Source organism: Rana temporaria, chromosome 2 (assembly GCF_905171775.1).
Source record: "Rana temporaria chromosome 2, aRanTem1.1, whole genome shotgun sequence".
Taxonomy (NCBI): domain Eukaryota; kingdom Metazoa; phylum Chordata; class Amphibia; order Anura; family Ranidae; genus Rana; species Rana temporaria.
The window spans coordinates 485,567,402-485,595,397 of record NC_053490.1 but is presented as its reverse complement, the minus strand read 5'-3'; the positions used below and the strand labels follow the sequence as shown (position 1 = coordinate 485,595,397).

Sequence of the window (27,996 nt, the reverse complement as noted above, 5' to 3'; positions counted from 1 at the left end):
TTTGGAGAAGTGTTTGGTTCACAGTTGTGGCACAGCCCATTGACTTGAATGGGTCACGTAGCTGTACTGGTGAACACGGCCTGTTGTATACATTGTGCCTCACTGCGACAATGTGTAACATGACTGTTGTATAACAGATGAAACTCATTACTCTCCTTTAACTTACCCCCCAACCCTTAGTAATTGAGACCACACCAATTTTATGGAGTAAAAAGGCCGTAGCAGCCCAATTTATTTAACAAATATATATATATATATATATATATATATATATATATATATATATATAAATATATATAAATATATATATATATATATATATATATATAATATTACATAAACAACCCAAACATCTGTTAATTAACCTATAAATCAACTTAGCATTGGTCTTTGCAGGAACTCATACCCATGTGGGAAAACATATTGCACTGCGGTACCTTCCCAGTGTATTGATAGGCCTCCAGCCGACAAGCTGGCTCAGAGACAGCCACTGACCACAGTGCCCCATTACCACTTTCCAGCTAACCTCCGTTAGCTGGAAACCACCATCAGGACCCATACCAACGCTAGTTCCCAAATACTCTTCCTTCTGCCATATCTTCCTTCCCCTGCAAAGACCAACACCCGCCACAGCGCCCAAGGGGATCAACCTTACCCTTGGGAGCCCCTCCACTCCCGAAGCGTCCTCTGAATTCCGTCCTGCAACCCCAAAACCCACAACAAGTCTATACCCACCTCATTCAGGTATACACCATCAGTCCTCGGGTACCTTCAAGTCTCCCGCTCCAACTCCAGATGTCTAATGGCCAATCCCCCTTTCCTAACTATGAACCTACTCACATCACTGTTAATCTTTTTTCTGGCCCTGTTCACCCCATCTACCGACCTGGCCATCCTCCAAGTCGTACGCGCCACCATGTCCGACCAAACAATGACCATATCAAGGAAGTCCCGCATCAGCCGCTCAACATCACACTTGATGTCCCACGTAATGTCATTAATAGACCTAACCCCCAGGTCATTGCCGCCCACGGGCAGAACTAAAACATCAGGCGGCCTATCCCTTTGCGCATAACGCAGCACTTCAGGGACAATCCTACCCCACAACATCCCAGGGATCCCCAGCCACCCAATACAAGCCTCACTTCTTGAAAAAACCAACTGCCTGCCCTAACATCACCTCTCCGAGCCCCCCAGCAGACATAGGAATGGCCCATTATCTAGACCAGTCCCGCCACCGAACCTGTAATAGAAAAGGACAAACAGCATACCATGACCACCAATAATGAAACTCCACACACATAAGCTGCAGCCCATACCATTCCCACTATCTGCCTCATAGTCCCACCACCAGGTGAGGCCTGACGTATAACTGAAACCTCCTGGACTCCCACCGCCCAATACGTTTTACCGCCTCAACATCCATACCACATCTGGCTGCCTCAGTCGCCGCCCCTATCCGGAAAGAGTGAGATGAAAACTCTTTCTTGTCCAACCCCAATCCCCGCAAGCATTTTCTTAAAACAGCAATAAATTGAAAACGCGATAAAGGAGAATCATCCCGATGGACCAAAAAGGATCCCGTGACCAGCGGGCGCAGGACCAAAAACCCCCCAACGGCCCCTACCGGACACAAAGGAGAACCCGGGATCGCAAACACCTGTACCGACCTACCCCTCCCTGACTAATCCATCTTTGATCTCCGGAAAAACAACGACAAAAGCTCATCTCCACAAACCACGTCCTGACTCCCAATTCCACCCTGCACCCTCTTTGAAGGACTAACCAACTCCCCTATCCTGAAAGCCCCAAAAAATGCTAACAAAAAGGCCACTTTAAACAACGCAGCCTCATAATCCGATGAACACACCCCACCCAGCAGAGCCACAATGCCCCCTATGATTTCGAATGTGATTGGCCTCCCAGTATCCCTGCGAACTACCGCCCGCCGATACCCTTTTACCGCCTGTCGCACCCAAAAATCTTTTGTAAAATCAATCTGCCCCTGCAATTTAAACCAAAATGCCAACCCAGCCAACTTTTTATTTATAACAGAAGCAGACACTCCCTCCTTCATCTGTTTCGCCATATAGTACAGCACTAGTACCCGCACCGTCTCCCCTTCCGGAACTTCCCCGGCCTCCCGGGCAAACGCCAACCAATCACACCATACCTTGATGTAGGCTGACCATGTCGCCACACTCACTGACCTCCTGATCCATCCAGCGATGACGTCAATTCTATCCCCCACAACCATTTGGGACAAGGCACCCCCAGCTGCTCCGCGTCCGGCGCCAACTCTCGGAACCTGTCCTACTGGAAGCGAGATAACGCATCAGCTATAACATTGTCAACACCCAGGAGGCGCACCGCATGAATGAACACATTGAGCTGCAAGCACCGAAGAACCAGGTGTTGCAGCAACCTGATAACTGGCGGAGATGATGCCGACACCCTGTTGATCACCTGCACCACCCCCAGATTGTACCCATGAAAGCGCACCTTCAGGTCCCTGAACGACGCTCCCCACAATTCAACCACCAGTACCACCGGAAACAATTCCAGCAACACTAAATTCTTCGTAAAACCTTCCTTAATTCATGACCGCGCCCAGGGACCAGCACTCCACCATCTCTGCCCCAAAACCAGTGGAATCAGCAGCATCAGTAAAGAGCTCCAAGTCGTAATTGCTCACCCGCCCAGACATCCATATCGCCCTACCATTGAAATTTAGCGCTACCCCCGGAGGAGCCGCTGGTTAGATTTGGGATTGGCATATTTAAGTTACCTCTATACTATGTCTAGGGGTGATGGTAGTGCTGAGAGTAAAAATAGAATGTCCAGAACCGTTGGTTGACGTTTTCAATGCTTTTATTGTCTGGTCAAACACGACACCTGCCCTTTAGCAATTGTATTCGTCTACGTCGCCACTCCAGCCGGAGTGGGTAAAGTGCCCCTGGACAGACCTCTCTCACAGACCTGGCAGCCAGAGCGCCACTTAGAACTTCTGAGAGGAACAAGCCTCTGCCACAGACTTGGCTCTAATTTAAATTGGGATGTCCAGATGAGACCTCTGCCACAGGCCTAGTGCTTGGAAGTTAGGACGGTAGAGCAAATCCTCCCAGTATGTCTTTGGGGTCACCGACTGACAGTTTGAATGTGACCTGTCAGTGTCCGGTCACCCAGATCCCCGGTGGTTTGTTCAAGCCCTGTTTGATCACCTGCCTCCGGGTTCTTCTCAGACCGATCCCCCACCGAACAGCACCCAGCTTGGGATCTTCTCAAAAGGTTTGGGAACCCAGTAAATCACTGGGGTCCCCTGGCAGCATCAGTTGCTCCGGGCTATGAGAGCCCAGAGTCAGGACCTCCGCGAAGCACGCGACCCCGGCCTGGTAGGCCATAGTGGTGGGGCCCGTGATGTGCGCACACCCTAAAGGTGGGTGCCGCATCTGGAACCAGGAACCCCGCGAAGAACCCCGAACAACGGCCTCCGCCACAGAAATACCCCTCCCCAGCATGCCCTGCAAGGAAAAACTCCTCCAATTGGCTTCTGGGAAGAAGCGGCTCTGCCTGGACCCCCTCTGGCGCCACCTGCCGCCCAGAGATGAGATCGCATCTCTGGGACACAGACTGACCCACAGGACAATCCAAATTTGGCAACAGCCAAATTTGACAAATTAAAGAATGAGAGCAACATAACTCTCTCATTTCCCCACTAAATTTAAATATAGCACCTGTATGCCATACCTTCAAACCCTCCCTGTGTTCCCTAACCAAATGCACAAAATGCTTCGGAGACCTGATTCCCACTGTACTAGCCGCAAGCCTGCGACTGAACACCCGCCCTATCGGCAAAATGCGACACCCAAAATTAATCTTCCCCAAGAACGATTGGAGCACCCGCAGCTGAACTTTGCGCAACCCCATCATCCCGGCAACCTCCTTTTTCAAGTCCACCAACTTGTCTTCTGGCAACTGGCATTCCATGGCCTCTGAGTCCAGGACGATGCCCATAAACGTGATGACCGTGCAGGGTCCCTCAGTCTTCTTGGGAGCCAACGGGATGCCGAATCGATTGGCAATGGGCTCCAACGTAGCCTGGAGCACCCTACAGATCCTGAAAGGAAGCCGGCCCACTGCAGAGGAAATCGTCCAGGTAATAAATTATAAAACTCACCCCCGACACTTCCCTAACCACCCATTCAACAAATGAACTGAATAGCTCAAATAACGAACAGGAGAAGGAACAACCCATCGGCAAGCATTGGTCAACGTAGAACTCCTCGTTCCAATGACACCCTAAAAACCGGAAACTCTCCGGGCATAGATACTCAAGCCACCCGAGGGTATCTACGTCCCTTCCTGTCCCCATACTGTCTTCTGGGAAACACACAGGTCCCAAAAGACAGCAGGGACCAGTGGCATTGTGCAGCGCGAGTTGCGCATGCGCAGTAGGGAACCAAGAAAGTGAAGCCCCAAGGCTTCACTTCCTGATTCCCTTACAGAAGATGGTGGCGGCAGCATCCAACAGCCGAGGGATCGATCGGCTTTGGGTGCCGACATAGCGGGCGCCCTGGACAGGTAAGTGCCCTTTTTTAAAAGTCAGCAGCTGCTTTAATGTATAAGTTTTACTATACATTACCACAACACACAAGTGTGACTAGGCCCTAAGTATGTCTGGTGATTCCTGACATTAGTCCTAGTCTGCTATAAGAATGTCAGTCACCCACCATCACCAGTTTCAGCTCTGCCTTGTGGTTTTAGATGGTGAGATTCTTCGGGGGTAATGTAACAGTTTTCATGAACGGAATATTACACTGACAGGAAAAGCGTGCATTGCAAAACACTCGCTGGTGTCGTGGTGTCACATCCTCCAACAATGAGGAAGCCTGAGGTAAAACAGACAGCTATAGACTGTCAGGCAGCTAGTGTGCTCCGTCCAGCCTGGGCCACCTACCGAAAAAAAATGCTGAAAAGAAAGCCGTCCAATGTCTCCGACAAGGAGAAAAGCCAGAAACCAAAGGTAAGAAGAAAAGATTGTTTGCCATGTTAGGTCTGCACTGAGATTGCTCCTTGTTTTTGGGCTGGGGCATGAAAGCCAAATTAATAATGAACAACTGGCCACAGCAATCAACCAATTTTTATTTCCCAATGGAAAATAAAGTCATGGACATCCCTGTTATTACAGAGATCTTATCTGATTGGTTGTTTTTTTATGTGTATAGTGATTGCACGTAGCAGCTCTACTTATCTCATTATGCTCTGATATATTTTCTGTCTTTTGTATTTTTTAATAGCACAGGGATTTTCTATTATTTATTTTAATGAAAAATAAAAAGTAATTTGGTGTCTATGGGACCCAGCCTTGTGTTTGTATTGTGCTTCTATGGGTTTCTTTATAAAGGGATTGAAAGGTAAGAATTGTCTGTGGTGCCAAATTGATCACATTCTCGATTTCAGTCATACTACAAATACAGATGTGTAGTTGGTTATTGTGAGCAAGGATAGTGGCACCCAAAGCAATCCCCCCGTGTAATTGTCATATATGGTATGTGTAATTTATTAAGCAACAAATGTTTACAAGATGTTGCTACACTGCTTTACACATCTGGATAAAGCTACATCCTATAGGGGGGAAGTGCAGAGCGCTGTAAGCTATTTTAAGCAGTATTAAAGAGATGTATGGCCAAAGCCTTTTTTTTGGCCATACTTCACTTCTGGGTCACAGGACTGCACTTACTTCAAGTCAAGTCAAGCTTTATTATCCATCTACTACACATGGGGAAATATGGTAGAACAAAATGTCGTATCTCACAGGGCCACGGTGCTACATACTAATTCAACAGAATTAAAAATATACAAAGAATAAAAAACAGCGAAGAACTTAAAATAAAACAAAAATGATGAACATCTGGGAACTACGGGGCATATCCACAAAAACCTGGCGCAACTTAAAAAATCCCATTTAAGTTACACTGCCTTAAAATTTCTACCTAAGTGCCCGATCCACAAAGCACTTACCTAGAAATTTCAGGCTGTGTAACTTAAATCCGGCCGGCGCAAGGCGTTCCTATTCAAATGGGGCGAGTCCCATTTAAATGAGGTGCGCTCCCGCGCCGGCCGTACTGCGCATGCGCGAAGTTACGTTACGCCGAGTTTTGTGGATCGCGCCGGGTAAAAAAAGTTGCGTCGGGAAAAAAAAATGTAAAAAAAAATGACAGCGTCGCTCGGCATGCATTCCTGAGAGGGAGAACTCCATGCCAATTTTCAAAGAAAAAACCGGCATGGGTTCCCCCCCCCAGGAGCATACCAGGCCCTTAGGTCTGGTATGGGTTGTAAGGAGACCCCCCCTACGCCGAAAAATCGACGTAGGGGGTCCCCCTACAATCCATACCAGACCAGTATCCAAAGCACGCTACCCGGCCGGCCAGGAATGGGAGTGGGGACGAGCGAGCGCCCCCCCCCCTCCTGAGCCGTACCAGGCCGCATGCCCTCAACATGGGGGGGTTGGGTGCTCTGGGGCAGGGGGGCGCACTGCGGGCCCCCCCACCCCAGAGCACCCTGTCCCCATGTTGATGAGGACAGGACCTCTTCCCGACAACCCTGGCTTCTTCTTCCGCTCTCCGGGGGGGGGCTTCTTCTTCCGCTCTCCGGGGGGGGGGCTTCTTCTTCCGCTCTCCGGGGGGGTCTTCTCCGCTCTCCGGGGGTCTTCTTCTATCTTCGCCGCGCTCTCCGCTGTTGACTCGGCGCACCCCGGTTCTTCCTCTCGCTGTCCGGTGCCTTCTCCTTCAGCGCTGGCTGCCTGCTATCTTCGTGTGTTAGCTCAATTACTAGCAGGCAGCCAGCGCGGTCTTCTGTGACGTCATCTTCTTCTCTTCTCTTCTTCTCCCTTCTTCCGATGTTGACCCGACGCATCTTCTCGCTGCAATGATTGAAGCGCGCCCGCAGACCCCGACAACCAACGGCCAGGGTTGTCGGGAAGAGGTCCTGTCCTCATCAACATGGGGACAGGGTGCTCTGGGGTGGGGGGGCCCGCAGTGCGCCCCCCTGCCCCAGAGCACCCAACCCCCCATGTTGAGGGCATGCGGCCTGGTACGGCTCAGGAGGGGGGGGGGGGCGCTCGCTCGTCCCCACTCCCATTCCTGGCCGGCCGGGTAGCGTGCTTTGGATACGGGTCTGGTATGGATTGTAGGGGGACCCCCTACGTCGATTTTTCGGCGTAGGGGGGGTCTCCTTACAACCCATACCAGACCTAAGGGCCTGGTATGCTCCTGGGGGGGAACCCATGCCGGTTTTGATTTTACAAATTGCCGTGGAGTTCTCCCTCATGATTCATACCAAATGCCGTCGCTTGAATGTGCTTTTACATGGTGTTACTAACTTTACACTTTGTAAAAGCAGCCCTAATTTTACACTTGCAAACTAAAACTTACAGCGAAAAAACGAAGCTGAAAAGCTTTGTGGATCGCCCTAAGTGCTAATTTGCATACCCGAAGCGGCATTTCGACTCGAAATGCCCCCAGCGGCGGATGCGGTACTGCATCCTAAGATCCGGCAGTGTAAGTCCCTTACACATGTCGGATCTTCTGCCTAACTTTGGAAAACTGATTCTGTGGATTTTGAGGATATGGCCCTATGTAACTGTACATATAGGCCCAGATTCTTAAACGAGATACGACAGATACGCCGTGGTATCTCTAAGTTGCGTGGTCGTACCTATGCGCCTGATTCTTAGAATCAGTTACGCATAGATTTCCCTTAGATCCGACAGGCGTAACTGTGTTACACCGTCGTATCGTAAATGCATATTTACGCTGGCCGCTAGGTGGCGCTTCCGTCGAATTCCGCGTTGAGTATGCAAATTAGGTAGATATGCGAATTCCCGAACGTACGCCCGGCCGATGCAGTAAAGTTACGCCGTTTACGTTAGGCTTTTCCCGGCGTATAGTTGCCCCTGCTATATGGTGGCATAAGTGCGGCGTAACAATGTTAAGTATGGCCGTCGTTCCCGCGTCGAAATTTGAAAAAGTTACGTCGTTTGCGTAAGTCGTCCGTGAATGGGGCTGGACGTCATTTATGTTCACATCGAAACCAATGACGTCCTTGTGGCGTACTTTGGAGCAATGCACACTGGGAAATTCAACGGACGGCTCATGCGCCGTTCGGGAAAAACGTCAATCACGTCGGGTCACAGTACATTTACATAAAACACGGCCCCCCTGATCCAAATTTAAATTAGGCGGGCTTACGCCGGCCGATTTACGCTACGCCGCCGCAACTTACGGAGCAAGTGCTTTGAGAATACAGCACTTGCCCGTGTAAGTTGCGGAGGCGTAACCTAAATCAGATACGTTACGCCTGCACAATTTTACGTGGAGGTACGAGAATCTGGCCCATACTGTGTATTTCTAAGAGTCTTAGTAGCAGCAAGTGTTTATAACAGTGTCTAGTACATATTCAAGCGTAAAAAGGAGGGGAAGTGAGATGTTCTTGGTCACAATATATATGTAGCCCCCTGTTCCTAAAAATGGGGCTATAGTGTAAATGTAGTTTCTGTCTGAGCTGTAAACAGCTCAGATTGATTGTATATAGTTTATTTGGCTCTGCATTAAACTTGACTGAGTTGTGCAATTCTCACTATTGACAGTAGGTGTCACTTGTACAACAGGCCAATATGAGATTTACAACACGGTTGAGCTATAATGAATATTCTTTTTTCTGGAAACAGCCCAGTAGTAGGGTCTAGACCGCTGTGCATTATGGGAAAGGGTATTTATTGGACAGATGCCATGTGCTCTAGTCAGTCCTTACCTTGTGGCCCTTCTGGCCTGAGGCTACATTGCTGCAAGCTCTGCAAGTAGGCCCAGAAGCCTGTCAGGTGCCTACTAATCCTGAGGTGGTCCTAGGCTGTCTTGCCTGTTTGGAAGAAGCCAAGCCAAACTGAGAAGATCCAGGGGAGGGCCCCTGCTGGAGAGAGCCAGGATGAAGGCTGGTCTCTCAGGAGGGCCTGGTGACTTGGTTGGAGGATGCACCTACATTAAAACTATCCTCACAGTACCGCCGAATGGCTTAAAGGTTTTGGTACTGTGAACCTGCTCTACAAATCTAAATCAAGGTAACTAGCCCCTGGTTGCTAAGTCTGTGAGAGAGAATTATCCAAGAGTCCTACTGGCTGCTAAGTCTGTGAGAGAGACTTGTCCAAGAGTTCTACCGGCTGCTAAGTCTGTGAGAGAGACTTGTCCAGGAGTTCTACTGGCTGCTAAGTCTGTGAGAGAGACTTGTCCAGGAGTTCTACTGGCTGCTAAGTCCTGTGAGAGAGACTTGTCCAAGAGTCCTACTGGCTGCTAAGTCTGTGAGAGAGACTTGTCCAAGAGTCCTACTGGCTGCTAAGTCTGTGAGAGAGACTTGTCCAGGAGTTCTACTGGCTGCTAAGTCCTGTGAGAGAGACTTGTCCAAGAGTCCTACTGGCTGCTAAGTCTGTGAGAGAGACTTGTCCAAGAGTCCTACTGGCTGCTAAGTCTGTGAGAGAGACTTGTCCAGGAGTTCTATTGGCTGCTAAATCCTGTGAGAGAGATTTTTCCAGAAGTTCTACTGGCTGCTAAGTCTGTGAGAGAGACTTGTCTAGGAGTTCTCTGGCTGCTAAGTCTGTGAGAGAGACTTGTCTAGGAGTTCTCTGGCTGCTAAGTCTGTGAGAGAGACTTGTCCAGGAGTCCTACTGGCTGCTAAGTTTGTGAGAGAGACTTGTCCAGGAGTTCTACTGGCTGCTAAGTCCTGTGAGAGAGAATTATCCAGAAATTATACTGGTTGCTATGTCTGTGTGAGGGACCTTTCCAAGATCTTCTAAAAGAAAGCTGTTTTTGTCTTTGGATTCAAGGAGTCTGTAAGCGATCTGCTAAAAGGTATCTGAAACCTCCCTTAATCCTCTATCCTATTACTACTTTCAAGTTCTCCATTAAAGCATTGAAAATATACAAAGTGACTGGCGCCCAAATTCTGTTCTTACTTCCCATTATAGCCATGGACTCAGCCCTGGGGTGAATGTAAGCTCGCTCCCTGCCTCTGGAAGTACCTCTTTGGTCCCAGTAGACCCAGGGGTTGACTGGGTTGTTGAAAAGTTGTAGACAAGGTTTCAGAGAGAATTGGAGTTGAGGGCTCTCACAGCCTGGGGGGGAAATACTGTTGAGTAGTCTGATAGTCTGGGTTTTGATAATCCGGTACCTTCTACCTGATGGCAAAAACTGGAAAAGACTGTGGGAATGATGGGTAGGATCCTTCACGATACCAGTAGCTTTGCTTGAGCATCGTGTATGGAAAATGTCCAGGATGGAGGGAGAGAGACACCAATAATCTTTTCAGCCGTCTTCACTAGCAGGGTCTTGCGGTCAGCAGAACTGCCATTCCCATACCTGACAATGATGCAGCTGGTCAGCACGCTCTCAATGGTTCCCCTATAGAATGTAGTAAGGATAGGTGGAGGGAGACTGGCTTTTTTAAGGCGGCGGAGAAAATATAGGTGTTATTGTGCCTTCTTGGTTAGTGATGTGATGTTGGTTTTCCAGGTAAGATCTTCTGAGATGTGCACTCCCAGGAACTTAGTACTGATGGCTCTCTCCACAGTCAAGCTGCGGATGGTCAGTGGGGGAGGAGGGGCGATCAGGGCCAGATTGCAGACAAGGCCAACAAAGCCAGGCCTCGGGCGGCAGTGGGTGCAGGGGCGGCTTTGCAGCTGAGAGGAGAGGAAAATTTTATTTTGGGAGTCCCCCCAGGTCATGTCACGGATGGTGAGAGGAGAGAAAACAGAGGGAAGAGGAGGTGAAATGTTCTCAATGTCATATTCGGCAGCAGCACCCCCTCCCGCTTTTCAGTGTCCTGCCGAAAAAGTCCCCCGGGGGATAATGTCCCTCCTGTACTGCGCAGGCGGGGCGGCATTGAAGGACCCGGCCTTGGGGCGGCAAAGGGAGTAAATCCGGGCCTGGGAGCGATCAACAGAATTTCTCCTGAAATCCATCACAACCTCCTTTGTTTTGCTTACATTAAGGGACAGGTTGTTTGTACTACACCATTTAACTAGTTGTGCCATTTCCTCTCTGTAGAGCGTTTCATCATTGTTGCCGATGAGACCAACCACAGTTGTGTCATCTGCAAACTTCATGATATGGTTGGAGCTGAACTTAGCAGTACAGTCGTGGGTCAACTGTGTGAGGAGCAGCGGGCTGAGCACACATCCCTATGGGGCACCCGTGCTCAGTGTGGTAGTGCTCAAGGTGCTGTAGCCAACCCGGAATGACTGAGATCTTCTGGTTAAAAAGTCCAGGATCCAATTGCAGAGGGGCAAGTTGAGGCCCAGCGAGTTCAATTTAGTGATAGGTTGCTAAGGAAATATTGTATTAAATGCTGAGCTATGTGAAGTAAATGAACAGCATTCTAACATAAGAGTCTTTCTGTTCTAAGTGGGTAAGGGCCAGGTGGAGGGTAGAGGATACTGCATCGTCCATAGAATGGTTTGGATGGTATGCAAACTGATATGGGTCCAGCGTGTTTAGAAGACTGGACTTAATGTGATGCATGACTAACCTCTCAAAGCACTTCATCATTATTGGAGTTAGTGCTATGGGACGATAGTCATTCAAACAGGACACAGGTGTCTTCTTTGGCACTGGAATTATGGTGGTGGATTTGTGGACATGTAGGGACAACCGCCTGGCTTGGGGAAATGTTAAATATATCTGTGAGGACATGTCAGCTGTACAGCACAGTCTTTCAGTACACGTCCAGGTATGTCATCAGGGCCAGTAGCCTTCAGTTGGTTGATCTGGAACAGGGTCTTCATTATGTCGGCTGGAGAAGAGCAGAGCGCCCGGTTGTTTCGGGATATGGGTAGTTTTTGTGAAGGCGTTTGGTTCTGCATCTCAAACCGTGTATAAAAGTGGTTGAGTGCATCCGGGAGAGAAGTATCATTGTCAATGGCATGTGGCTTCTGGTTGGCAAGTGTGGTGATAATTTTGGTGACTGTCACATCATCTATGCACTTTTTGATGTAAGCAGTCACTGTTTCAGTGTACTCTTGTAAGTCTGTAAGATTGTTGTAAATGGCTGCCTCTTTAACAGCTTCAGCCCTGGAAGATTTTACCCTCTTCCTGACCAGAGCCCTTTTTACAATTTGGCACTGTGTCGCTTTAACTGACAATTGCGCAGTCATGCGACACTGTACCCAAACAAAATAAAAGTCCATTTTTCCCCACAAATACAGCTTACTTTTGGTTGTATTTGATCACCTTTGCGGTTTTTATCGCTATAAACAAAAAAAATCATTTTGATAAAAAAAAGCAATATTTCTTTACTATTTGCTATAATAAATATCCCTCAAAAAAGATATAAAAAAATTTGCAATAAGCGTATGTTGATTGGTTTGCGAAAAAGTTATAGCGTCTACAAAATAGGGAGTCGTTTTATGGCATTTTTTTCTATTATTTTTTTTACTAGTAATGGCGGCGATCAGCGATTTTTATTGGCATTGCGATATTGCAGCGGACAAATTGGACACTTTTTAACAATAGGGTGCAATCAAGGGGTTAACTGTGTTCCCTCACTGTGTTCTAACTGTGGGGGGATGGGACTTACTATTGGAAGAGAGAGATCGGTGTTCATACCTTGTGTGAACACACGATCGGTCATTTCTCCCCTAAAAGTACCGGGATCTGTGTGTTTACATTTGAATGCCGACAGCATGCAAATACGCGGCCTATCGGCAGGTGGGTGAAAAGATATATATACACTACTGTGCAAAAGTTTTAGTCAGTTATAAAAAAAATGCTGTAAATTAAGAATGCTTTTAGAAATAGTAAGTGTTAATAGTTTATTTTTTATCAATTAATAAAATCCAAATCCAAATCAAGTCAATATTTGATGTGACTACCTTTTGCCTTCAAAACAGCATCAAATCTTCTAGGTACACTTGCACACAGTTGCGGGGGGTATGAGCTCACATGAGTGCCCCCATGGGAAGCGGCATTCCCTTGGGGGCACTGGACAGAGCGGAGGGCCAAGGAGCCCGGTGGGGGGGACCTGAAAAAAGGAGGTTTGCGGCCGCTCTGTACAATTCCTTTCCAATTGCACAAAGCAGGTAAGTATAGATGTTTGTTATTTTATTTTTTATAATTATCTTTACACTCACGTTAAAAATAATCAATGTTGATTATGAGAGTGAAGTTCCACTTTAAATATAAATATTTGTATGGAGCTTTGTATTTCACTGCAATCATTTTGCACCCTAGCCAAACAACTGGTGACCTAATATAAGACACATAGGGCCAGATTCTCAGAGGAGATACAACGGCGTATCTCCAGATACGCCGTCGTTTCTCTGAGTTGCGCCGTCGTATCTATGCGCCTGATTCTTAGAATCAGTTACGCATAGATTTCCCTTAGATCCGACAGGCGTAAGTCTCTTACGCCGTCGGATCGTAACTGCATTTTTACGCTGGCCGCTAGGGGTGTGTACGCTGATTTACGCGTCGAAATATGTAAATCAGCTAGATACGCGAATTCACGAACGTACGCCCGGGCGACGCAGTACAGTTATGCCGTTTACGTTAGGCTTTTCCCGGCATTTAGTTACCCCTGCTATATGGTGGCGTAAGTGCGGCGTACCAATGTTAAGTATGGCCGTCGTTCTTGTGACAAAATTTGAAAATGTTACGTTGTTTGCGTAACTCGTCAGTGAATGGGGCTGGACGTAATTTACGTTCACGTCAAAACCAATACGTCCTTGCGGCGTATTAGGAGCAATGCACACTGGGAGATTTCCACGGACGGCGCATGCGCCGTTCGTGAAAAACGTCAATCACGTCGGGTCACAGAACATTTACATAAAACACGCCCCCCTGTTCCAAAATTGAATTAGGCGGGCTTACGCCGGCCGATTTACGCTACGCCGCCGCAACTTACAGAGCAAGTGCTTTGAGAATACAGCACTTGCCCGTCTAAGTTGCGGAGACGTAACGTAAATCAGATACGTTACGCCGCCGCAAAGATACGCCGCTGTACGAGAATCTGGCCCATAGGTGGTTTGTGGTCTGTGGTGGGTCAGCAGCCCCAAAGGGTCTTATCTTATGCATTAAAAGATAGAAAATGGCCATAGAATTTGAATTGTTGCCAATACCATTCGACCTTTTCCTAATATGGAAAACTAAAGCCTCGTACACACGACCGAGTTTCTCTGCAAAAACCAGCAAGAAGCTTGCTGGGTTTTTTTTTTGTTGCCGAGGAAACGACGAGGTCGTGTGTACACTTTTCGACGAGGAAACCGTCGAGGATCTCGTCGGGCCAAAAAGAGAACATGTTCTCTATTTCCTTGACGGGAATGGGAAAATTTGGCTCGCCGAGATCCTCGGCGGCTTCACAAGGAACTCGACGAGGAACTCGATGTGTTTCACCCGTCGAGTTTCTCGGTCGTGTGTACGAGGCTTAACACTAAAAAATTCTGATCACATCTGGTCACATGGACATTGGACAACAACCCACGTTTTTTTTCCTCCTTTTTTTTTTTTTATAATTTTTCATTGAATGTTAACAATTTACAATAAAAAAAAAAACTTACAATGTATAATCTAAGTGGGGTAGACTTTTGCTCCCACATACGCAAGAAAATTGTGGTTAAGCATAGATATCCAAATTCAATGATACATCGCCATATTCAAACGTTAACAACTCCTCATGGGAGATAGCATATTATACAAAAATGAAGAATAAAAAATAAAGAAATACAGTAATATAGTAAAACCAACAAAATAGCTTCCAGTGGAAAAGCCCATCTGGAAAATGAAATATGAAGCAGATAAAGGGTTGCGTGCACGGAGGGAGATCTTAGTTTTGCTGTAGGGGGGAGTATATAAGGTCTATGGCCTTGCTCTATATTTTTGCCATATTAACCATCTATTGTGATATTGATCTTGGGAGCCTTTAATGTACGCCATTGTCCGTTCAAAACTATATATGACATTGATTTGTTTTTTTAACCTCTGATAGACTCGGGACAGAGGGGGATTTCCAATATTTTGCAATTTGGGTACAAGCTATTGAAAGGATAGTTAGAGATACATATTTCATATGTGGGTGGAGTGTCTCCATATCTATACTTTTTAAAGTAGTTATAAAACCTTACTACACATGTTTTGCTACAGGTAAGCCTATATTAAGGCTTACCTGTAGCTACCCTGGATATCTCCTAAACTTGCACGGTTTAGGAGATATCCCCTGTGTCTGCATGTGCTGAAGTCATCGGCACCTGCGCACTGAAGCAATGGCATGTTGTGCCGTTGCTTCAGTTCCGGGGGTGCCCAACAAGTGGCCCGGGGGCCACATGTGGCCCGCTGAGTCCTCTGATATGGCCCGCGACCTCCTGCTATGGGAAAGAATAGAATAAAATACTGTTATTAAAGGTAAGTTTATTACTAAAATCACAGTGTATATATGGGCATATCTGTTCTGCAGTGGTTGCTGGGCTGCTTTCAAACTGATCCGCAGGTGCAGAGCAGTGCACCTGCAGGTTACCTGCACTGAGCCATAGGCCCATTTGACATGGTCAGTCTGACCCAATTGGACTTGTGTCCACTTACAAACGCCTACCTCCAATTCAATCCGTAAAAAAAAAAAAAAAATAGAGTGCGCTCTATATAGTAGAGTTGGCTGCCATCCACCCACTCGGCTCATTGTGGCCCGCGACTGGTTACCATGTCGCTTAGGTGGCCCTTGCTCTTCAAAAGGTTGGGCACCCCTGAGTTAGACTGTGCCGTTACCGGCGACTCCTGCGTGCATGCACGGGAGTGATGTCATGGCGGCTCCGGCCAATCACATGACCAGAGCCCGCGATACCCGGAAGCAACTCAGGGAGTGATGTCGGCAGCCGGTGCTGTGTACGGGCACCGCGGCAAAGGCTTCGATCTCAGGTGAGTATTACATAATGAGCTACTATGTATACTAGCTCATTATGTCTTTGTCTTGCAGGTGTTTTTTTTTGTCACTAAAGGTTTACAACCACTTTAGGTAATGCTTGTTTTTGAGAAGCACCAGTAAAGGACGACCAGTTTGTAGCACTGCAAAACAGAAAGCAGAACCTCATACCTCCCAACATTTTGAGATGGAAATGAGGGACACCTACTAGCAAATAGGACACGCCCCCTGCCACACACCCCTTAAAGGAGAATTAACCAAAAAAAAGGTTAATTGAATCAACAAGGGACCTTTTTTCCCCCAATATTATTCCTTTATATTAGCTTTTAAAATTTATAAATACAGCAATTTATCATTTGGATGAAAGGTTTAGCACTGGGAAACACCTTTTGAAAGATAAAAAGTGCATTTTATACACAACTATATAGATCAGACCAAAATGAGGGACAAATGAGGGGGAAAGAGGGACAGAGGGACATTGCTCCAAATCAGGGACAGTCCCTCGAAATCAGGGACAGTTGGGAGCTATGGAACCTGCATGTGTAATGAGCACCTACTGTATAGTTCTACCAGATACATATAAAATGACAAATTATACATAGAGACCAGGATTATAGGAAACACATTGAAGAGATTCTTGTTCTTCTAAATATACATCTTAACATTGAGGCCAATGCATTCCATTTAGGAATTTAATAGGTGGAAAACGAAATATCGCTATTCACAGCTCTTCCTCATACCCGTGGATCTGCCATTCTGCTCCCTATTTCTTTGTGTTCTGTGTCTCTCCTGTTATGTAACATGACAGAATGAGCGTTCCTGGCCCATACAACATTAATATTGCAGCACAGCTGTCACTGTGGAATTTGTTAAGGAACCAGACAGTGAAAATCCACTGAGACGGGAGATCAATTTTCTCACTGACATCTCCTGAGACTCGTTCTCTGTTCCGGAGGCTTCTCAGTGCTGTGTTCCCATTACAGGGTATAGGATGGCACTAATGGTATTTCATAAATACTGTGTGGTTAGATCATTACACTTTAGAATAATGCACAGGGCGCACCTCACTTCCAATAAAATTCACTAACGTGTCATTTATTCTGCACAATATATTTAAAAGCACTATAGTATGTATATTGTCACATCACTCTCCTTTCTCTTGTAAAGTATATTGACGGAGGTGTTTCCTGTTCAAGGGAAACCTATTGTTCTACCGCTTATCTGCTGCATGGGGGCCCTGAATGTAAAGAGGGCCCATTAAATATACCGAAGCTTTTGTACTGTATATAGTCAAGTTTTTAAATCCATCATCAGCCATTCTTATATTTTCTAGTATAACAGTCAGAATATTGTTTTAGTGACGTGTCCACATAGTTACATAGTAATGCCGTGTACACGCGATCAGTCCATCCGATGAGAACGGACCGATGGACCGTTTTCATCGGTTAACCGATGAAGCTGACTGATGGTCCGTCGCGCCTACACACCATTGGTTAAAAAAAACGATCGTGTCAGAACGCAGTGACGAAAAAAACAATGACGTGCTGAAAAAAACGAAGTTCAATGCTTCCAAGCATGCGTCGACTTGATTCTGAGCATGCATGGATTTTTAAACGATGGTTGTGCCTACTAACGATCAGTTTTGACCTATCGGTTAGGAATCCATCGGTTAAATTTAAAGCAAGTTTGCTTTTTTTTAACCGATGGTTAAATAACCGATGGCGCCCACACACAATCGGTTTTGACCGATGAAAACGGTCCATCAGACCATTCTCATCGGTTTAACCTATCGTGTGTACGCGGCATAAGTCAGGTTGAAAAAAAGACACAAGTCTTCCTCCTCGCCAATCAGCGGGTGAGGTTGATCTGTTATTGGTTGGGGGTCATCAAGTTCACCCCCAACTAAACTGCCACCGACCACCAATATTTGTGGGATTGCTTTTTGTAAGCTAAAACAATGACAGGTAAATGTAAGCAATCCCAATGTTGGGGGACTTTTTTCCTTTATATAGTAAAAAATAAAACCCAGTGGTTACTAAATACCAGCAAAAGGAAAATAACATGAAATGATTGGGCTACAGTGCTGCATGGTGAAGTAATTGTCAGTCAAACAATTACGGCACTGAAAACTGGAAAATGGCCTGGTAATGAATGGGGTACAATGCCTCAAAAAAGAATTCATACCCCTTAAACTTTTCCACATTTTGTCATGTTACAATCAAAAACTTAAATGTATTTTACTAAAACTGCACATCACCCTGAACACATCATCCCCACCGTGAAACATGGTGGTGGCAGCATCATGTGGTGGGGATGCTTTTCTTCAGCAGGAACAGGGAAGCTGGTCAGAGTTGATGGGAAGATGGATGGAGCCAAATACAGGGCAATCTTAGAAGAAAACCTGTAAGGCCGTGTACACACGGTCGGACAAAACCGATGAGAATGGACCGAGGTTCAGTTTCATCGGTCCAAACCGACCGTGTGTATAGCCCATCGGTCTGTTTTCCTTCAGTCCAAAATTTTAAAACATGCTTCAAAATCGAACCGATGGACCGCTGCCCGATCGCTCCAAACCGATGGTTAGTACAGAAAGCATCGGTACTCAGAATCAAGTTGACGCATGCTTGGATACATTGAACTTTGTTTTATTCAGCACGTCGTGTGTTTGACGTCACCGCATTCTGACCCGATCGGTTTTTGGAACGATGGTGTGTACGCACATCAGACCATCAGGCCACTTCAGCGGTGAACCGATGGAAATGGCCCATCAGACCATTCTCATCGGTTTGGAACGACCGTGTGTACGCGGCCTTAGAGTCTGAAAAATACTTGAGACTGGGGCGGAGGTTCATCTTCCAGCAGGACAACGACCCTCAACATACAGCCAGAGCTACAACGGAATGGTTTAGATCAAAGCATATTCATATGCTACAATGGCCCAGTCAAAGTCCAGACCTAAATCCAATTCATGATCTGTGGCAAGACTTGTAAATTGCTGTTCACAGACACTCACCATCTAATCTGACAGAGCTTGAGCTATTTTGCAAAAGAAGAATGGGCAAAAATTGCTGTAATGGGCTGTAATTACAGCAAAAGATGGTTCTACAGCATATGGACAACATGACAATATGTGGAAAATTTCAAGGGTTATTAATACTTTTTCAAGGCACTGTATATACAAGTTAGTACTCAAGTGGCTAAGAAGATGTTTTTTTTATTTATGCCACACAACCATAGTACAGCAAGTCCTAGGGAGCATATAACACTTACAAATTAATGATCAGCTTCACTGATAGGTACAGCAACATGTGTGCTGTCTGGCAGCTTCTTCTGATTCCAAGCTGGCAAACGTCTGATTATTGTAAGACATGGTAACAGTTTTTTCCAGACTAAAGAGTTAAAAATGGGTCAAGTTTTGCTGATAAGTAATAAAAATGCAATAGATTTTTTTTGTAAGCAATTTTGCAAATAAATAGGTTTACTACTGACGTGTCACAGAGTTATACAACACTACAAATGTTTTTTTGTTTGCAGTATTACAGTGACTCTATACTGATCCATGAGTAACCTTCTTCAGAACCGATACCATTTGCTGTTTGCACACATTTTCCACCACTTCTCTCTAAAGTTCAAAACTTGCTCCCCCTGCCTTTATGTTATAGTGTTCTGGATTGGAACAAACTGTCCGGTTTTTGGTATCTGCTTCCTGGCCAAATCTGATAAGAGGTGAATACTTAATCCCGCATGTTAATACTTAGGTCTCAGAGCACTGAATTAGCATTAAGCAATGAATTATTGAAGGCAGTGGAGGGTGCCCCATAATCAGAAGGTGTTTTTTGGGGGCTTGTTAGTGCTAGACTGAGCGGCCAGGAAGGTATGGGGATGGTTAGGGGCGGACTGACAACTCTTGGGGCCCCCGGGCAAATAAGATTATGGGGCCCCTGGGCTTACAGATGGCCACCACGCCAGGAGGCAGTGCAGAGGCGGGGCAGCTAAAATCTCAGGATTTTCACATCAAATGCATGTCGGTTTCGGACATATCAGGGACAGATGTAAAAAAAACATAGATTTTTACATACTGTCCCTGGTTTTACTGAGCCTGGCAACCTTGATGGGGCCCCCTAGTGGCATGGGGCCCTCGGGCAGTGCCGAGTGACTCAATGGTCAGTCCGCCCCTGGGGATGGTATGTGCAAGCACTTATATAGTCAGGTGCTGGGCCACCTAGCACCTTATATCACACTTTTTCCAAACCTAGACTGCCCCTAGACCAACCAACCAACCCTACACCGCATTATACCAAACCTTTACCGCATCTAAACCACATTTAGCTAGCACCTGTGCAAGACTATACCATACCTATACTGTACCTATACCGCATGCAGGTTAACTGGGACTGTTGCTAATTGCACCAACGCTCCTAAAGGGCCCCAATGATAGCTAGCAAAATAACATCTCAAAGGACTGCTTCTCCTGTTATAATTATTCTGCTACATCCTCCTTTTCTTTTGGTCAGTGCATGCTCAGTCGGTCTAGGACTAGCATTGTCACTATAAATGCTCCTTGGCCGTATAGTTCCAGCACTCAGTACATACAACTTTACTACTGCTCACTGCTGCACTTGAGTTGGCATTGCTGATATGGACTCCAAATTCATCTTATGCCTAGTCCTTACTGTTCTATTTTTGTTAAATTGTGTTATTACCATTGTTAATCCATGTTATGCTTGCCTAGTTGGCGACCAGAGTGGGTGGTGATATATTAAGTTTGCCTTTACTACCTTGTTTGGTCTGTGGTTTATTTGATATAGTGCTACTACTGGGTACTAAGTATTACTAAGTTTTACTTTCAGTGATTTCCTGTGATATTATAGGTTTATACACTCAACCTGGTGTGTTCAAGGCTAAGCTTTTTTGGGCAAGGTCGCAGCAAAGAACATAGGACCCATTCTAATCAGCAGCTCCTATGGTGGGTTAGCGCTCTTCTTATTTTAAAACTTTGCATTCATTTTTTGAATTTATATTCAATACAGAATCACCTTAAAACTTAAACACAGCAGGATTGCAACCATCTTCTACTCTCTTGCAATGTAGCTAATGGGAATTGCACACAGTCAATACCTGCTGCAGCCACTATCCTCTCTACATCTATTGAAAGGCCAGCCTGTTCCTGTATGATGGGTTTTTAGATAGATGCTCATTTACTTCACCCCTGCTGATTGTCTTCTGCAGACAGCAGGGGATAAAACTGATAAAAGAGTTGCCTGCCAACATTCAAATAAAGGTAACACAAATCCCTTTTTAGAGTGGTTCGGCTAATGAGGCCAATTGAGGCAGCCACCTATGGCGGTACTCATGAAGGCACAGTGGAGGCAGCACCAAGGCCACAGTATTCATGCCAGGGACTAGGCAAGTGTTCGGTAATGGCTGCCTCAGGCAGCGTCAGCCCCTGATACATCCCTGTCCCCTATAGTCCACAAGCATCTGTGTCAAGTGGACTCATTTGCTCATTTTGAGTAAGATGATTGTCCGCAAAAAAAAATTTCTGATTTCTTCCACATGCTGTATATGACTAAATAAAAATGTTTTTCTTCTCTAAGGCCTCATGCACACTGGTAAAATGTGTTTCTCCCGACAGGAGAAAATTATCATTAAAAAGGCAAGTTTAGCAGCATTTGGTGTTTGGGTGTTTATTTTATTGGCCACAATTTTTATTTATTATGGCCATTGAATTGAATAAACACTGAAGTGCTTCACCTGTCTAGCGTTTAGGCACGTTTAGGTGCGTTTAGACGCGTTTAGCAGCCTTTGGTTCTTCTGCCTTCTTCTTAGGAGCAGCAGTATGCATGAAGCCTTAAACATGTGCTGTCAGCGTGAGGAGAGGAATGCCGATAAATGGCAAATCCTGTTTACACTGTGTTTAGCTGTAATTGGACACAGCTGATTACCTGGTAAAGAGCCGCTGTGATTGGCTCTTTACCGCAATCTGTGATCAGCTGTGTATTAAGTAAACATTGATCACAGATGCCTGGGCATGTGAAAAGTGCAATTACGGGAGGATGCCATATGAATGAATGAATGAATGAAAAACTTATAAAGCGCGGCGCATGCGAACTGAATCGCTTCTGGGCGCTACATATGACACCATTCCAGCAATGTGCAACCATGCTGTAGCCGTCATTCGGCTATAGAGCAGTTTTAACATCCCCTGACCGCTCAGCTGCACATAGAAATGCAACTGCTCAAGGTTGTACCCATGCTATGGCCACAATGCTTTGTTTCATGGCTGCAGCAAAAAAAATATGGAATGTTATATTTGGCAGGTGGTGACCCATTCAATTGAATAGGGCCATGCTGCAACTGCCCTGAAACTGCATGAAATGCATGCAGTTGCGGCATGGTTGGTAGGCATTTTAAGGGTTAAAGCATATATGAACAAGCCCTGAAGGGTTTTTCCTCCTAAAACTGCACAGGGTCATGTAATGTGGACTTCTTCGGTCAGAGGCGTAGCTTGAAGCTTGTGGGCCCGATGCAAAAGTTGAACTTGTCCCCAGCCAATGAAAACGGAGAGGTGTGGACCGTGGGAGGCAAAGTGGAAGCCCAGTACTGGAGCGTGGCTGTGGGGCCCTTGGGCAGATCAGAGCTGGACTTTTTGGAGGACATGATAATATGACAGGGAGGGTACAGGGGCCCCCTGGAGCTAGGGGTGGGGTTGCGATTGTGACCCCTGCAACCCCTTATGCTACCCCAATGGTTTTGATACATATAACAAAGAAGACGCCGGACAGCAGCTTTCCTAGCAGTAAAAAAAAAAATGCAAGATACAGTAGAACACACAAGTAAACAATTTACTAACTTCAATCTGCAAGGGCAGCAAACTGCTATTTTTTTTTTTTTTAAAGAAAAGACATCTTGCATTTCAAACCTGCTGCAGATTACATATTTCCTAGGAAGATTGCATAAATCTGTCACTATTTTATCTTCAAAAACTGTATAACCAAAAAAAGAAAAAAAAAACAATCTTGAAGCATAAAGATCACAAACTCTATAAGCTCACTGATATTAACTGCTACCGTTGAACTCCAGAAACATAAAGCATGCAAAAAAAAAAAAAGAACTTTCTGTCAGTTTTATTATGTCTCCAAAGGTTCCCCTTGAAAGACAAGAGTGACCTTGATATGCTGAGTTGGCACATGCCAGTGAATTAATGGCAGGACGTCGCTGGAGGGAGGCTCACAGAAACAAAACAGCGCCAAGGGCTGTGTTCTGCTCTGATCATTAACTAGATGAATCAAAGTGATACATCAAATAAACTAATCTGGTGCTGGCCTTTTTACTTTGTGTAGGACCTCGGATACAGGGAGCTGCACTGTTTTCGGTATTTTAAAACACAAAAGTGTTGCAAAATAAGGCTAGGGCGCGAGTCGAATCCCAGAACTCGCAGGGAATTTTTCTTCCCCTCCTCTGCCCTGTTTCTTGCAATGTTTGCCAAGTTTGATAGCTTGCTGACACATCAAAAGCTACTTCTGTCTTTTTAGAGGCCAGCAGATATAGAGATGGAAGCGAGTCTGACAGTGGTAAAGATAATGAGGGCAGATTAGCCCCTTCTGCCTGTGCGTGTCATGTCTAAGCGTTGCTGGCACACGGGTGGGCGGCATTGGAAGGATGGGCAGGGTGGGTAATCTGACATACAGCAATTTCAAAATATGACCGGAGACACACTTCAAGAGACAATAGCATAGCACAGCTCAGTAAAAAGCAAGTCTGCTAAAGTACAACTTAAAGCCCAACTAAAGTCACAGACATTGATATTTATTTATTACAAGAACTTATAAAGCATCAACAATGTACACAGCACTTTACATATATTGTACATTCGCATCAGTCCCTACCCTCAAGAAGCTTACAACCTAAAGTCGCTAACTCACATTCATACATACACATACTTTGGCCAATTTAGACAGGATCAAATTAACCTACCAGCATGTCTTTGGAGTGTAGGAGGAAACCAGAGACCCGGAGGAAACCCAGACAGGCACAGGAAGAATATACACTATATTGTCAAAAATATTGGAAGGCCTGCCTTTACATACGCATGAACTTTAATGGCATCCCAGTTTCAGTCCATAGGGTTCAATATTTAGTTGGCCCACCCTTTGCAGTTATAACAGCTTCACCTCCTCTGGGAAGGCTGTCCACAAGGTTTAGGAGTGTATCTATGGGAATGTTTGACCATTCTTCCAGAAGCGCATTTGTGAGGTCAGGCACTGATATGGATGAGAAGGCCTGGTTTGCAGTTTCTGTTCTTATTCATCCCAAAGGTGTTCTATTGTGTTAAAGTCAGTGCAGGCAAGTCAAGTTCCTCCACCCCAAACACGCTCATACATGTCTTTATAAACCTTGCTTTATGCACAGGTTTAAATCATTTGGTGGAGGGGGGATAATGGTGTGGGGTTGTTTTTCATGGGTTGTGCTGGGCCCCTAAGTTCCAGTGAAGGAAACTCTTAAGGCGTCAACATACCAAGACATTTTGGACAATTTCCCGCTCCCAATTTTGTGGGAACAGTTTGAGGATGGCTCCTTCCTGTACCAACATGACTACACACCAGTGCACAAAGCAAGTTCCATAAAAACATGGATGAGCGAGTTTGGGGTGGAAGTAATAGGCACCAGAGTGCACTCTATAATGGTGTTTCTCAGACAGGGTATCGTGGCACCCTGGAGTGCCTTTTGTGTTACAAAGGGATGTCGGAAGCATTTGACCCAATTGACCCTGGTTCAGAGATGGACAAAGGGACTCCGTGATCCAGGGAGGACTATGTGGTGTGGTGCACTATAATGTTATTGGAAGACTCTGATGATGGGGGGCTCTGTCATGGGAGTACTCTGATGTGTTTGGGGCTCTCATGTATAATCACTTTGATGTGATGTGGGGCCTTTGATTCTGTGATAACGGAACTATGTGATGATGGGGGGCTCTGATGTATAGTCGGGACTTTGACATGATGGGGGGACTGTGAGGTGTAGGGGGACCTCTGGCATGAAGGGAGGACTCAGGTGGGAAGGGTTGTCTCTGATGTGATGGCAGATTCTCTGATGGGAAAGGGAGTTTCTGATGTGAAGTTAATTTCATCAAGGTGGTGTACATCTCCCTAACTTAGGTTTCCCATTGATAAGTAACATTTGCGTTTTTTAATCTGAGTGCCTTGAGAGTTTGCAAACTTTTAAAGGATGCTTTGACTAAAAAAAGGTTAAGAAACACTTCTCTATAACGTAAAAGAACTGGTTAGACACATCCCCTTTCCCTTGTCTGCAATACAAGTCTGTGGACAAGGGGTGTGGCTATTAGTCAGCTCTGTTTTCACAGGGCACTGCAGTGTCAGAGCTGGAAACAACATTTTCACATTAAGCAAAGGATATTTAAAGGTATTTCTAAGCAAAAAATAATCAATTATAACAGAGGTCTCCAAACTTTTTAAACAAAGGGCCAGTTTATTGTCCTTCAGAATTTACGAAGGCCAGATTGTGGCCAGTGGGTGCAGAAAATGTCCCAGGCCCAGCATCAGTGAGAATAAATATGGCCTCAGGGTTGGTGGTCAGTAGGAGAAATAGTATCCCATCATTGGTATCAGTGGAAGAAATAGTGCCCCCTTGTTGGTGTTAGTGGGAGGAACGGTGCCTCATATCAATGGGAGGAATCAAGGGGTGGATAAAGGCTAGCAAAGGGACACATCTGGCCCTCGGGCCGCAGTTTGGAAACCCCTAATTTATAGGATAGAGGGCTACAGGACTAGGTATAAAAAGATGCGAGTTTTCAAATGAGTTTAAAGTATATTTGGCATTCAAGTGTATGTAAAGCTAATCACTAAAATCTCATATGATATATCACATAAATGTGTTTTCAACAGTAATTTTCAATATTTTTAAATGCATATTTCAATCAATCAATACAACAGTGATCCTGCTGTAAAGGTTTTTGTGAAGGCTTTTCCTGTTCGGGGGTGACAACGCTCTGTCCCTGTCTCTCTGTTGTGTTTTTGCATTGTCATCCCATTGCATGAGCATCTCTATGAAACTAATAGTTTCAACACACATTACACAGGCTGGTCTACTGTTGTCACCAGCTGGAATCCCGCCCTCAGAAATGCCATGCAGCCCTTGCTGGAGAGCATGTAGATAGAAAGTGGCTGAAAAAGTGGCAAAAGAGAGACTAAATATCATTTAGATAGGGTTCAGAAGTGGAATTTCAGGCAATACTTTTTGTCTAGTTTTAGCTAAAGTGGGGAAAAATCTGTTTTTTACTGCCAATTACCATTTTATTTTATTTAGTTTTTTGGATTTTATTACTAAAGTCTGGATTTTATTGCTCTTATGTCTCCATTTTTGAAATCTTTAGTGATTTTCACCCATAAAGAAGTAGGGGGGAACGAAATCTTGCAGGTACAATTGCCAAAGATAGGATTCTCCTTTCAGAAATTTTCAGTCTCGGTTTTGTCAAAGATTTATCAATTAATTTAGAAGGAAAAAAATGCCCCGATCCTTCTATTTTGGTAATCAGTTTGTACTGATTTTTTTTTATTATTACTTTTCTCCACCTAGCGTACCAGCAGTTTTGGAACTTTTGATCGCTTCAAGAAACCTTCCATTTCCAAAGCAGAAGACTTAAATGAGGTTGGTGACTTATGGTATTTTCACCACACTACCCTGTTATACATAAACAGTTATTAAATAAATAAAATATTGTTGTAAATTTTTTTTTTAAAGCGGTAGTTCACCCTCCTTCACCTCATTATTCCATTACTTTCGGCATCGTAGCGCGAGCTACGGTATGCCGGTCTTAAATTTTTAATCCCCGTACTCACTGTGCTATTGTTGATTGAAGAATCCGACTCCCGCGGGGAATGGGCGTGCCTATGGAGAGGGAGGATGATTGACGGCCAGCTCTGGCACGTCACGCTCCCCGAAGACAGCCGGAGTAGGTCTCGGCTATTCACAGCGCCTGCGCACAGGCTATGCGCAGGCGCCGTGAATAGCCAAGCCTATTTCGGCTATTTCCGGAGAAGCGTGACGTGCCAGGGCCGGCCGTCAATCACCTTCTCTCACCATAGGAACGCCCATTCCCCGGATTCTTCAATCAACGATAGCACAGTGAGTACGGGGATTAAAAATTTAGGACCGGCATACCGTAGCTCGCGTTACGATGCCGAAAGTAATGGAATAATAAAAAAAAACATTTTTTTTTTTTTTAACAGGGTGAACCCCCGCTTTAACTATTTTAGATTTTATTATATATATGTGTAGCACCCCCTAGATAGGCTGCTAGTTAGGTTATGCAAACATAGTTCTTGTGGCTCTCCTGTATTCAGTTGTGCAGCCTGTGATTTCTTTGGGCTGTTATGGGCTTTACTAGCTGCAGTTGGGCTGGATGGATAAAACATAATAGGCTGGATGAAGCAAATCACCTGCTGAATATTTATGTTGTCTCAGCCAATCCCTGGGGTAGGGTGCCCAGATGGTGGTTGGAAGTAAGCATAAATAGTCTGTAGCCTGGATCTCCCCTGCTCTTGTTTAGGGGGAGACTTTCCCAGGGCAGCACTGCTGAAAGTTCTACTCGTTCTCATGGAGTTCCCAGATATGGCAGAACTGGGGGGCCTATTTTGCTAGATTCCATGAAGCTAACAGTGGGGCTATGATAGGAATCCAGTGTGGAAAATTCACTGAGAAATTGTCTACCTGAGCCTGGAGGGTGGCATTCAGGTACCCTGGGACACTATGGATACAGGTCGGTGTGAAAGATCCTAGTGACTGTTGCTGGGGGTTAAGCCCTGGTGCACTTATACTAATTAAAATGATCGTGTGTGGACTTCACATCGTTTTTCGGCTTCTGAAAAACGCCCCAAAAAAATTCGGATATGCTGCATTTTTTAGCGTCGTTTTAAAAAATGGAATTTTTCGGGTTGTAAAAAATGATCGTGTGTGGGCTAAAACGACGTTTTAAACCCGCGCATGCCCAGAAGCAAGTTATGAGACGGGAGCGCTCGTTCTGGT

General features: G+C 45.5%; 1 protein-coding gene across 4 annotated transcripts in view; it reads left to right on the top strand.

The window, feature by feature from the left end:
- The window catches only part of SAMSN1 (SAM domain, SH3 domain and nuclear localization signals 1), a 144,125-nt gene that overhangs the window by 92,230 nt on the left and 23,899 nt on the right, over nt 1-27,996 (top strand). For 2 of the 4 annotated variants that reach the window (XM_040338801.1, XM_040338800.1), the window contains one exon: nt 26,548-26,619. In XM_040338801.1, the coding sequence (XP_040194735.1) occupies nt 26,548-26,619 (72 nt within the window). Of the gene's footprint in view, nt 1-4,881; nt 5,024-26,547; nt 26,620-27,996 lie in introns of those variants that run through there. The other 2 variants (XM_040338802.1, XM_040338803.1) reach the window with 2 other exon arrangements.